At 37.2% G+C, this 14356-nt stretch overlaps 1 protein-coding gene across 2 annotated transcripts in view; it reads left to right on the top strand.

Moving 5' to 3' along the window:
• The window catches only part of CDIN1 (CDAN1 interacting nuclease 1), a 244569-nt gene that overhangs the window by 117986 nt on the left and 112227 nt on the right, over positions 1-14356 (top strand). For both annotated transcript variants that reach the window (XM_049790041.1, XM_049790040.1), the window contains one exon: positions 4582-4649. In XM_049790041.1, coding sequence (XP_049645998.1) covers positions 4582-4649 — 68 coding nt within the window. The remainder of the gene's footprint in view (positions 1-4581; positions 4650-14356) is intronic.

Here is a 14356-nt window from a genome sequence, read left to right as displayed (position 1 = left end):
GAATAAAATCATAGCCTTTCTATGAAATCAATGTTAAATAAAAATATTCAGTGCAAAATTAATGGTAGTATTAGAAATTGAAGGAGTGCCAACCTCATGTCACTTCAGTAATAAAGTTTAGCACATTCAATAACAACTCACACCATCTCAGAGTATCTGGGGTGGAATTGCATGTTAATTTTTAAGCACATAAAATAGTTAAAAATCAATTTAAAGTTAAGGTTTTAAAAGCATAATAATGTCTTTGAAGGATTGCATATTGATTTTAAATATAACTATCTAATTATATATGCATGGACTAAAGTATGAAGTCAACTGCTTTGTAAATGCCAAGAGGCTATTTTTCAGTAATAGTTGAGATGCTTACGGGAAACTAGATGGCTGTATTGCTGGCAAAGAAAATGGCTTGTAAAGTTATTTACAAGTTCTGTCCATGGTCACTACCATACATCAATAATAGGTATTATTATAGACAAAAGTCTGTGTTACTGCTTAGAGAGCATTATAAATTCCATTTGGAATATTTTCCTTACTTTTTTTTTTACCATCAGTCACTTCCTCTTTCTGACTGTATTACAGCCTGTAGAATTTAATGTGGCACATGATTTTAATTGATAACAATAACTGAATGTCTATTTGTTGTTTTCACTGACTAGATTGTAATTGTGCTATTGTTATGCCTGTTGCCAGTAAAAACCACTGCTTTCTGAGTTTTAACTTTTAGGCCTCACATTATAAATATGATTTCATCTCAGGCAAAGTATAAATCAAGAAGTATATTTTCAAAATACATATTGTCAGAATTTCAAGTTGGTGATGGCTGTGGCCTTGCAAAACGAAACACTGAGAAGTTTACAGAGAACCAGTTTTATCTTTGCTTTCGGATAATAGCAGTTTCATGTAATGTAAATATATTGGTGTCAATATATGCAAACTAATCAACAGAAATTATTTTATTTTCTGTTTAAAAGAATCAAGTTTTCTATGTGAGTGAAAATACGTATTTGTTGATCATTCTGAAAGTTCTGTAACGTGAGCCTTTCCTAATGCTCTGTAAATTGTAGCATTTTGTAAGTAGAAAGCACACATTCAGAGAATAGGCGCAAACCTTCTTTTTTTCCATTAAGAATGGAACACGTAGAATTTTTGTAAAGTAAAATTAAGTATCATATTATAAATTTAATGATGCAATGCCACCAAAAGCACAGAATATTGAAATCGTCATTGTGCTTTTTACTCTTTTGCTATCTATTCTTTCCTATATTTTCATGCTCATCCACACCTTTCCTGCCCACAGGTTATATTCACTGACACAAAGGGCATGAGAAAACTGCCCCCTCAACCTTTCTAAAGTGTGACTTTAGGTCGCAGCTATTAGACAAAGGCTAAAAGAGAGAAACAAGGAAAGATTATGATGCAGGAAGCTTAAAATGCTGTGGGTTTCGTTTCTGTACTACCAGTAACCTCAGTTTCATGATTCAACATTTTAGATGTAAATAATTTACAGCAATAAAAGTGAAAGCACATTTATGTGGAATAGAAGTAAATAATTTAGTTCTAAAATGCGGGATGTCCTCGTAATGAGAGAGCACTGAGAGATATTCATCAAATGTCTTCAGTGGACTCTGCAAATGTGTGCCATTTTGTGATTTGTTTCTGTTAAGAAATTAAATAAGCAGTAGCTGGCAGCATCATTGGGAATGGGGGGGGGGTAAGGGGACAGAAGGAAAAAAAATACATTGCTGATTACTTAGGAATGGCTCTGAGAGGGAATGTCAACTGCCGCATTTCTGTATTTCTGCTTTAGCTAGAGTCACCTTTACCTGAGCACGTTAATATTGGTCAGAATCATTGCTCAAGCAATTTCCCCCCGAAGAATGTCTTATTTTATTCCAATTGAATTCATGTAATACATGATCACATTTGTATATATAATATTTGTATATAATATAGAATATATAGTGTATACATATTATTTGTATATATATTATATTTGTATATCTAATACATGATCAGGGAGTGAAAATCTAGATTGACATTATGTGAAATGGAGAGTAAAGGTAGTGATTTGGCTAACTATTATCAAACAGTTTTGGAGTAAATTTTACACAAAGATAATGCTTCATTTTAGATTTTGTCCATTTTACCTGTTGAAAATCTTAGCGAATGTTTCAGTCTTCCTGAGAAAAACTTCCTGAAATTTTTCTTACCACTAAAGTGAGACTCAGAGTCAAAGTTATTTTTTTAGTTGCCCTAAAGATTAATTAATATAGTGTTGCAAATCCTGTAGCACAGAAGTTTAATACCTGGTAAGTAAAATACAAGTTCGCTAGGGAGTATAGGGGTTAAGGCACTTGCCTGGAATTTGGCTGACTCTGGTTCAATTCCTGGCACTGCATTTGGTACCTGAGGCATTCTAAGGTGTTACTCCAGACTGTAGAACCAAGAGTAGCCTCTGAGCACATTTGGGTATGCCCCCTCCCAAAGAAATATTGACTAGTATTAATTGTTATTGTACAATCAATTTTAGTCCATTTGAGCAAGCTATATGAATACCATAACATAAGCTTTCTAGAATTTTTTTTTTCTTAGATGGTAGAGGAGTAGTGTAAAATTTGGCCAAATCCATTAGTGCTTGGAGTACTCCCAGCAGTACTGGGGGAATCATACAGATCCAAGGATTGAACTAGAGCAAAGCTAGGACTTTAACCTCTGTACTTCTCTTTAAACCCTTTCAGGGATCTTGTTCAGATTCTCTTTCCAACATGTTAGTCATAGGATCTTGTACAGCTGGACTAGACGTCATTCTCACGAGCAGTGAATGACAGTTCCTTTCTCATGCCACAGAGACTGGCACACATCACAAAGAACCAGAACAATCAGTGCTGGCGGGGATGTGAGGAGAAAGGAACTCTCATTCATTGCTGGTGGGAATGTCATCTAATCCAGCCCTTAAGGAAAACAATGTGGCAGTTTCTCAAAAAACTGGAAATTGAGCTCCCATATGATCCAGCTATACCAGTCCTAGGGATAGACCCTAGGAACATAAAAATGCAATACAAAAATGCCCTCCCTCTGAACACCTATGTTCACTGCAGCTCTATTTACAATAGCCGGAATCTGGAAACAACCCAAAGGCCCGATGAGTGGCTAAAGAACTGTAGGACATCTACACAATGAAATACTATGCAGCTGTTACGAAAAATGAAGTCATGAAATTTGCCTATTCGTGAATGGATGGAGGATATTATGCTGAGTGAAATGAGTCAGAGGGAGAAATATAGGTATAGGATAGTCTCACTCGTCTGTGGGATTTAAGAAATTAAAAGACAGTATGGTAATACTATCCAAAAACAATAGAGATGAAGCTGGAAGGACCAGCCCATGATATACAGCTTACCACATAGAGGGTGAGTGCAGTTAGAGAAATAACTACATTAACAACTGCCATGATAATGATAGTGTGAGAGAGAAATAGAATGTCTATCCTGAAGATAGGCAGGTAGTGGGGGAGAAGGGAAGTATGGGGCATTGGTGAAGAGAAAGTTGCACTGGAGAAGGGAGGTTATAATTTTATGAAGAAATCCAACTACGAACATGTTTGTAACCAAGTGCTTAAAGAAATTGTATTTTTAAAATAGTGCAAAAAATAAAAATAATAAAATGAGCATCCTTAAAAAACAAAAAGAATTGGGAATTGAAAGGAAGTCAAATAGTATGCATCACATCCATTCAGTAATAGTCTTAGAAATCACAGTGCCTAAAAGAAAAAAAGGAAAAAAAGACAGAAGAAAAAAATGTCCACCATAAAGACAGCTTAGGGGGAGGAGGAGTAGTGCGGGTAGCTGGGGAAATTGGTGTGAGATGAACACTGCTGAAGAGATAGGTGTTGGAACATTGAACATCATATGACCAAAACCCAACTATCAACAATTTTTTTTAAAGCTGTATTGATTGATTAATTGATTGGTTGTTGGGCCACACACATTAGTGCTCAGGGGTTACTCCTGGCTCTGCATTCAGAAATTGCATTTGCCGGGTCCGTTTTTTTTTTTCTTTCATTCTTTTTTTTCTCTCTTTCTCTTCTTTCTTTTTTTGGTAGTTGTCACCAAATTTTTTTCTCCCCTATTTCTTATTCTTTTTATCTCCAATGACGGTAGAAATGATGCTCAATCTACAACAAGCTGTAAAGTGGAGACCAGTTGCACTAGCATTCTGGGCGGGTAGAGGAGGGAGATATGGGATGCATACTGGGAACAGGGGCAGAGGGATGACAGCACTGGTGGTGGGAATGCCCCTCGTTCATTGTCACTATGTGCCATAAATGATGCAGTGAAAGATTTGTCATGCACTTTGGTCACAATAAAAAAAAAAAAAAACATTGTAGAAACTTCCCTTGAATCATAGGACTGAGTAGATGTGTACAAAAACTCATTGCTCAGAGAAGTGAGCAAAAGGTAGAAGCAGTTGCTACCTAATCACATCCATTTTCCGTTTCCTCTCAAAGTGGAGACCTGGTACGGCCATTTTTTTTTCCTGATGATATAATTCTATCTCTGTTACTTAACGAAACTTCCCCAGCGCCATCGGTCATGAGCACGAAGTCCTGCTGCGAGGCTTGCTTCTCGAGGAGAACCTTTCCTTTCTAGGTAAGTGTTACTTACATCCTCTCTCGCCTGTATCTCTCCACAAGTGTTTAAATATATATTTTTCAAATCTTCCACTTGCAGTGATCATGTACTAAAGGAAGAGTGAATGATGATGGATGCTATGCATGTTATCTTGTATTGATTTAGAACTGAGCAGGAACTCAGTTACCTAACCTGCTCTATATACAGCACATGCACAGGCTGACAATTAATGTTTTATAGAATGTGGCTAAAAATGCTTTAATATCTGTTGCAGTATTACTTTTGGTGTCATGAGATATTAACTATAATTTAGGCTTCATGAAAGAAGGAAACAAAAGAAATAGTGTCTGTAAAAATACTTTATATATTAAAAAGAGCAGTTACTAAAAACAAAACAAAACAAAACACCATGTTACATATGTGGTCTCAGATCCAGAATCAGGTATTTGAAAGCCAAATAGTAAATTTGCATTATTTTTATGCTGGACACATATCATGGATTTAGTATGTTTTTTAAAACTTCCAGATAGAGATGCATTTGAGTCATATTGTAGAATGTTATTACTTTCAACATCTCTTAAGCATTAGAAGCCTCAAAGGGCATACATATAATAACTGATCTTGGAAACCATAAAGCACTCTTTAATGAATTAATTCTCCTTCTCCATTTTAAATGTGGCAATTTGTAAAGGTTATTTGTCATTTCTATACAGAGTGTATTACTATACATCTGGTTTTTGTAAATATTTAAGAATCTTCATAATATATTTAGGCAAAACAAACCCTCAACATTGCCTTATAGAATTTTTGTTCCAAAAAAATCAAAGAATTGGCCAAGGAAAGTCAAATGAATTGTGTTATCTCAAGTTGTAGAGAGGCAATGATGCCAGTTCTGAATACAATTTTTTGACTAATATTTTTGTGAATAAATTATAAAATGTAGCTGGATGTATTTGAGGAATGACTGTTGATAATTTGGAAATAGATAGATCATAAATATTCTTTAGCTAAAGTTGAAGAAAGTTAATAAATTTAAAGTATTACAAATCACTAAGTTAATTTTCGTATGTAAAAAAATGGTGATTTTTTTTTTCACATGAGCACAATCAAAATACGCTGTCTATGAAAAGGAACTAAATTGGATAGACATCACCTTTCAAGAGTCAAGTGAAAACAGGACACGGATGAGTTGAGAAAGAGTTGTGACGAATAACTATCATGACCCATCAGATATCTCAAAACAATGAGGTTCTAATAGAGGTCACATTGATTCTCAGATAGGGACTGGCCTTAGCTCAGTTTGCTGTCACAAAGCTTTCCTTTGAAACCAACCACCTCTGGTGGTTTGAGTCCCGCGAGTGCTTTCCAGTCCTTTTGGAAAGTAAAAGAAAAAGAAAGAAAAAAAAAAAAAAAAAAAAGAAAGAAAGATTTTCAGATAGGAGCCAGTATGGTGTGAATACATCTGTTTATTATTATAAGTCACCAAGCAGTCAATTCTCACAACTGCTTGTGGTAACTATATTCTCTCTATCTGTTAATAGGTAAGGAAGCTCCTAGCCCCATTTTTTTCCCTTATATTTTTGGTTTTTGGCCACACCTGCACCAGGAGTCACTTCTGGTGGTCTTTGGAGGACCATATGGTATGCTAGGGATCGAACTTGCATCAGCTGTGTGGAGGTGCCCTACCTGCCAGTGCCCTACTTGCTGACTATATTTCTAGTTCGGCCCCCATTGTTTTCCTTTGCCAACTTCTCTGCTTCCTTCCTGAGGACCAGAAGACCTCCTAAAAGAAGTACTTGCAAAGAGTTTACATGGTGAAACTTAACTCTCGGTCCTTAACTTCTGTGGATAAGTCTCATCTCCTCTATATTGCTATAGAATCTAGAAGTATATTTGTTATTGAAATACATTCACAGATCATACTTAACTGATTTTTTTTTTTTGGCTTTATATTGTGTTTTGTGTGTCATACTGCCTATGCTTGGAATTTACCACTCGACCTACACTCAGGGATCAGTCCTGGTGAGGATCATGGAAGCACATAGAATGCCAGGGATCAAACCTGGGTTGGCTGAATGCAAGGCACTTTTGCCCCATAACTGATCTTTAAAATTAAAAGTAAATGGGTTACAGGATGTTATATGACCTTGTGAAACCTGACTTTTGTTTTAAATGAAGCAGTTCCTTATCAGCTTGTCAGCATATGATGGAATTTATCATTTATTTCATGCATCTTAAGTTTTTTAATGTACTGAATTAATGCATGTTTCTTTATGGCTAAAATATGAAAACTCAAGGCCTTCTATGAAATATTGTTATGGGGTTTTGTTTTACCTTATAAATACCCTTCCACAGTGATTCATTAGATAGGCCTAAGGTACTTACCAAATTAATTTAAATAGATCATCATTTTAAATCTAACTATGGAAAAACATTAGTATGTAATAGTCCACTAGTCTGATCTTGTTTACATATGCATGCCTTGAATTTTGTTGCAGACATTGTAGATATTCTTGTTTTATCTTACTTCTTAATAAATAAAAGTAAAATTTTTCTTTTTCCATCTTCCCCTTTCTGAAGCTGCCCTCTCCCCAACTCTCACTTTATAATTTGAACTGTATTTAAAAGGGAAAGTATTCTTGTTTTTTATGTATTAACTCTCTTTAAAGCTTATGCCTACCGTAAGGAGCTAGAGAAAGGTGGCCTGAAGATAGTAGGCAGGGCGCTTGTTTTGCATGATGCTATTACCAGCACCCCAAAAGGTACCCCTGGAGTCTCAGCCAGGAGTGATCCCTAGGAACAGAGCCAGAAGTAAATTCTGAGCACAGCCCTGGAAAGAAGAAAGAAGGGAGGGAGATTCAAAAGAAGGGCATGAGACAGGGAGTGATGGAGGAAAGGGTGGAAGGAAGGGAGAGAGGGCAGGAGAGATAGAGAGGAGGAGAAAGGGAGGGAGGATAAAAGAATGGATGAAGGAAAGACGGTATCTGCCTGGCAACTCTTTCCAAGGATAGGTCACTTAAGATTAACATTGATCAACATTTAGTCTCAGATGTGAAGTTTTCTGTCCCCTCATTAGATGTACAAAGAACTGTTCTTGAACAATAAATAACCAATAAACTTTAAATTGACCCAAAGGGCAGTGTGATTATTCTCTTCTGAAAAGATTAATTTCATTTTAATATTAAAATAGGAAGCATCTATGCTAAATATATTTTAATTTTTATTGCAAGTGATAAATGACATATATTTTGTTATATCTTCATATTTTTCTTAGGGTGGGGGAATAACTTTGGGCAAAAGATTAGGGAGCAGATAAAATATTAAGTAGATAACAAGATGACTTATACTGTTATATGGAAATATGCAAGTGCTTATATGAGTGTTTGAAAATAAGCAATTCATCCCCCTTAAATTGGCATATTTCAAGGACAGGGAGTTTTATTAGTCTTAGCCATTATCTGGTGTAAGTTCTGCTAAGTTTGGTTTAAGCAAGGAAGCTCTGGAGAAATTTTATTCTCTCAATTAAATATTGTTCTCTCATAGAAACAGTTATTTTGAGTCATGTCAAATAGACATTGTTTTATTTTTAATCTCTTGCCCTTCCTTGTTTTGTTTGCTTTAATAACATCAAACTATTTTACAAACGTGCTTTTCCCTTCTTATACTCAGTGGGGTTCCAGAGGGATATAATCTATAATGCCAAATAGGATTAGTGAAGGATATGCCTTGCTGTGAGAAATTAGGATCTTTGTTTCTAAGAGTTGGTCTGCTCCCACTGCTTCATCCACCTCCTGAAGCAATAGTGCTCTCTCTGCTGGGTAAGTGATTGTGATGTGACAAACAGGAGATTATGACTTGAGGTAAAGAATAATCAATGGGAACAGATGAGATTTAGAATTCTACGATTATGTTTGCATGCAAATGCCAGCGGTAGAGAATGAGAGACAAGAAGTAAAACATGATTATTGAGGCTGAAGGGAACTGAGATGATTGTGTATTTTCTAAGATATATCAACTATTTAAATTCTCACCTATCTGAAAGTTGTTTTTAGAGGAAAAGCAGCATGATGTGAGGAGTGTAATGTGAGGGATTTGGGTCCTCATTCTCTCTGAAGAAAGAGTCATATGTTAGAATTTTCATGGTTTAAATGACATCTAGATCACACACATGATTTAAATGACATCTAAATATCACACACACACACACACACACACACACACACACACACACACACACACACTGTAGTGGGAATGGGAAAGGTGCCAGAGAGAGCAGAGAAAAGCAAAAAGAAGAGAGGATATTTACAGGTTTAGCAATACATCTGGGAATATCCAAGGAGGTGTTTGCTTTTGGTATGTAGAAAATATAGAAGACAAAATATAATTATTATCTCCTTTCTCCCTTTTGCGTTCCATGTTTTAAGTGTTGAATTTATTCATAGCAAAGAGAATCCTCTGGTAGTTTGCTTGTTCTTTAGAGTTTGAAATCCAAAAGAAGGATGGGCTTTTTTTGTGGGGGGGTGGTTTGGGTCACATCCAACAGCACTCATGGTTTACTTCTAGATCTGCACTCAAAAATCACTCCTGGCAGGCTCGGGGGACCATATGGGACGCCAGAAATTGAACCCGGGTCTGTCCCAAGTTGGCTGCCTGCAAGGCAAATGCCCTGCTGCTGTGCTATTTCTCCAGCTCCTAAATCCCAAAGAAGTTGGTAAAAGTTGAGGACTCTCTTTGGCTGCATAGCAAATCCCAGAAAGGTCTCTGATCAGTTCATCTGGTCATTATCCTCTCCCGTGGCCAGTGATTGAGGGGTGATATTTTTTGCCACTCATCTTTAATCACACTGTGAGTGTAGGTGGCAGTGCCATGCAGGATGAGACTCGGGACAAAAATAAAAAACAAACAAACAAACAGAAAAACACGTTATTTGCCTCAGGAAATCAAAAGACATCTGGGGTTCAGATCTGTAGTGTTAGTGTTTGATTTTCTCCTTCATTGTCTGTATGTTTGAAAGAGATCTTTTTGGTATCTCCGAACTGCTTCCATTCCTCCCTATATTGAATTGGTACCAGGACCAGTGCAGTTCACCCTGCCAAAGGATCTGACAAGAGTGATTTAAGTGATCTGAACCAGAGCAGAAAAGTGCTGTCATCTAGCCAGTCTTCGGATATTTGGATTTGAAAGAACTGCTGGTGGTGATCCAGTAGCCTAGTTGTGTTTCGAGTGAACTGGCCTTGCCTGCAAGGTCGAGGGAAATAAAATCCCCTTCCGACAAGGTGCCTTTTATCCTCTGCGCTCTCCCATGCAGGGATGCCCCTTCCATTGCATCACACTGAAAGAATCTAGAGTGACACAGTGTCACGTGCCCTGGGAGAGCTATGCTTTTTTTTTTTTTTTCTGTCTATATGCATTTTCTCTGTCTTTCTAAGCCACCAACAGGCCAGGACAGCCCACCCAACCTCACTTTGTTCTGCCCTGACTTTGTGACCTCCTGTTTGCTTCCCATCTTTAGAGCACTTCAGTTTCCACTCATATTGTCCCCAAAGACATAAACAGAGAGGAGGTCAGAGCAGCCCGTTGCATTCCTTATTAGTGGCTCTGATAAGAAGCTTTGGGGGAAAGAGTTTGAAACTAATGTAGCTAATGAAATTTTGGGTTCTCTAACGATTTCATGTCTCTGTACCATCAGTCTTCTTGTTAACTACCCGTCTTTTAATTTTTTGCAAATGGTTTGCATGGCATAGTAACATCATTAACTAAAACACTACTATTGTAAAATTGGACCGAAAAGGCCACGAAACTTAATGAACATAAAAATATGGAATAATGGGGCCTGAGCGATAGCCCAGCGGTAGGGTGTTTGCCTTGCACGTGGCTGATCCAGGACAGACCACGGTTTGTTCCCCAGCATCCCATATGGTCCCTTGAGCCAGGAGCAATTTCTGAGCACGTAGCCAGGAGTAACCCCTGAGTGCCACCAAGTATGGCCCAAAAATTTCATATATATACATATATATATATAAATATAAATATGTACATATATATATGAGCTATGGGATACTGAGTTCATATATGGCTCATGTAATGAAAGAAGTAGTGTTTGTTGGGGATGAAAATCACACACACACAAAATACTAGTAAAAAGAGCGATTATATAGTTTTAATTTGTATTGATACACATTTTATCTTTCTCCCAGTAATAGGCTTTGACAAAAATTCTCAACAAAAATTCTCATTATGGGACAATAAATTTTAGCATGCTAGAAACCTCTGTGATGCTCCTTTTTTTTTTATTCTTTTCTTTTGGTTTTTCGGTTTTTTTTGGGGTCACACCCAGTGGCGCTCAAGGGTTCCTCCTGGCTCTACGCTCAGAAATCCCTCCTGGCAGGCTCAGGGGACCATATGGGATGCCAGGATTTGAACCACCGTCCTTCTGCATGAAAGGCAAACGCCTTACCTCCATGCTATCTGTCCGGCCCCTGTGATGCTCCTTTCTAAAGCTCTGAATGAATCTAGGCTTTGAGAGAGCACCAGCCTAGCATGTGGAAGTCTCTGAGTTGGATGACTGCCACCACATACCATTCCCCCCACCAGAATTACCAGGGCTAGCTCCAGTTTTAAAGAAAACAATGCCACACACTGATAACTTTCAGATGTCATAAATTTGCACGATTTCTGTAAGATTTTGCAGAAATTTCTAGGAATAGCTACATTTTTTAAATGTGAAACCTTTTAATAATATGACAGACACATAACCTCAAACTTTGTCTTGATCATCCTAATGCCTTCCTGTGTTTCTTAAGTATATGTTAACTAGTTTCAGATGTGTTTTGTTCTCTGACTCAAAATCAGTGTTTTTTTTTTTTTAAAAAAAAGTGTAATTAGCACTTAATTGCTTTGGATATTTTGGGAATTTAGATGAGAGTAATTAAAAGACCAGAGAAATCAAAGTTTCACAGTGTTCTTTATATATTTGTAGTTCCTTTCTAAGAAATGCCCTCTAAAGGCCACCTAACAACTTGAGAAATAAATGAGGGCCTGGGTCATTTTTGAAAATTTGCATCAGTTTTATCTGTGGGTGTCATTTTGTTGATTTTTTTCTTTCAATTTTGTGCCCATTGAAATGAAAGAATTCCATTTTACCTTCTCTTCAGACTTTTGTCACCTAAATGCTGGATGTCCTCTCCTGTGCTTCAAGGTCCCCTAAGACAAAAAACAAAATTATTTTATTCTAAAATTACTACATTCTAAAATCATTGTTTTAAAATTATTACAATGTTATCTTAATTGCACAATTTAAATTTACTTAAAATTAAAAATTAATTTTATTTTAATTGTAAAATTTTAATTGTAATTTTATTACAACTACAATTTATTTTTTTTTTTTTTTGGTTTTTCGTTTTTGGGTCACACCCGGCGCTCAGGGGTTCCTCCTGGCTCTATGCTCAGAAATTGCCCCTGGCAGGCACTAGGGACCCTATGGGATGCCGGGATTCGAACCACCATCCTTCTGCATGGAAGGCAAATGCCTTACCTCCAGGCTATCTCTCTGGCTCCCTACAACTACAATTTTAAAATCATTACCATTTAAATGTTTGCCTTTGTTTAAGGTAGTGTCTAGTCCTTGATTGTGCCAGCTCTTGCATCTGCTTCTACCTAGGTCTCTGTGTCCCTTATCTTCTCTAGGATAATGGTGTCATCTTCAAACTAATATTAGGGCCAGGAGATAGTTGAGTGAGCAGAGGTGAATGCTTTGTATGCAGGAGGACTGGATTTGATCCCTGGTACCACATGGTCCTCTGAACACCCCCAGTAGTAGCTGGGAGTAACACCTGAGGGCAATTGGGTTTGCTTGTCCCAAGTAAACAAGAATGCTAGACTAACTAGATATTAATCTCTAAAACTGTACTGACTCAGCAATAACCATATTTCACAATATAAACAGTATCAGAAGGCTATAATTTTATTGACCTCGATGCTAACAATTCTGCCTTTAGTCAAAAATATACTTATTTATTGGGGCTGGAGTGATAGCACAGAGGTAGGCCACTTACCTTACATGCTGCCAATCCAGGATTTTCCCGAGTTCGATCCCCAGCATCCGATATGGTCCCCCAAGCCTGCCAGGAGCGATTTCTGAGCACAGAGCCAGGAGTAACCCCTAAGCACAGTTGGACATGGCCCCAAAACAAAAATTATTTACTTTGATAATACACATTTTGGCTCTGATAGTAACAAGCTTAATAATTAAGAATTACAATGGCTTAGCCAAAGAGATAGCACAATGAGTAAGGCACTTACCTGGCACATGCCTGATCCTGGTTTAATTCCCAGCATCGCATATAGTCCGTCAGAAACCACCAAGAATGATCCTTGAGAGCAGATCCAGGAGTAAACCCTGAAGACGACCCAGTGTGGCCAAGAAACAAAAAGAGTCTTACAATGGGTGTTTTTTTTTTTAATACCTTTAATAAGAAAAGCTTGATTCCTTATTTGTTATATTCCCTGAAACAGATAAACTTCTAGGAATTAGAGATTGTTCTGAGATTATTTATATCACGTGAGGAAGTTATCTGATGACTGCTAGTTGGGGGCTACAGAGCTATTACAGCAGTTGTTGTTTTTATATATATTTTGTTGTTTTTTATATATATTTTTATATATGTTGTTGTTTTATAATAGCAGCTTGCCTTGCACACTGCCAAGCTAGTTTTATCCCTGCTTTCCTGTGCCAGGAGGTGCCAGGAATAATTCCTGAGCACAGATAGAGGAATCACACCATAGCACTGCTAGGGTTTGCTGAAAATTAAACCAATAAAGAAATATATAAACTTGAAAATAATACCATCACTCTCCCTTTCTTCAGTCCTCTTTCTAATTACTATTATTATTTCTTCTTGATCCTGGTTATTTTTTCTTGATAAAGATGTTTTCTTAAACATTCAACTTAGGAAATTCCAAGAATCATAAGTAACCACATGGCTCAAATACTACAAAGAGCCTTGAGAATCAAAATGAAATATATGATTCTCCAGGTAAACAAGAATTACAAAGCTGTCTGATATAAACAGAACCTAAACAAATCTGTCGCCATAAGGGGAAATGAGTCAAAGATCTGCTCATCACAAAAGTGCTGAACTCAGATCGCAATTTTTTTTCAGACATTCTTCCCAAACTTTAAGAAATTTAGGGCGATTTCTGTGGCCAGAGTACATTGGGTAGGATATTTGCTTTGCATACATCTAAACCCCAGCCTCACGTACAGTTCCCCAAACCCCCTTAGGAGTGACTCCAGAGTGCAGCCAGGTGTGTTCCCTGCCCTCTTTCAATAAGGAATAAATGTCCTAAAATTGATAATACTCAGTTCGAAAAGAAAAAGTTTTATATGAGTATAATGGAGCAAGAAATACCATGAAAAGAAAAACAGAAATACCTGGATGGTCAAGTTGAAGCTCAAAGAGGACTATGGGATCAGGCAAGAAAGATGTCAAGGAGGCTGAAGAAAACAGAGCTTAAAGAATGCAGCATATGCTGCTTGTCTGGGTTTACTTACAGCAGCATGTCTTGGTCCCCCAAGCACTACCAGGAGCAGTGCTTACAAATGCTCCAGAGTAGCCCCTGAACATTCCCTGGTCTAGCCTCAAAGCAAACAAAAAACGTATCAGGATGAGTGATTAAATAAAACCTTGAGCTTTAGGCCAAGTCTGTTGTCTTACCTGCAGTGT

This window comes from Suncus etruscus, chromosome 16 (assembly GCF_024139225.1).
Source record: "Suncus etruscus isolate mSunEtr1 chromosome 16, mSunEtr1.pri.cur, whole genome shotgun sequence".
Classification (NCBI taxonomy): domain Eukaryota; kingdom Metazoa; phylum Chordata; class Mammalia; order Eulipotyphla; family Soricidae; genus Suncus; species Suncus etruscus.
The sequence above is the reverse complement of the archived record's forward strand: the minus strand, read 5'-3'. Positions and strand labels throughout refer to the sequence as shown.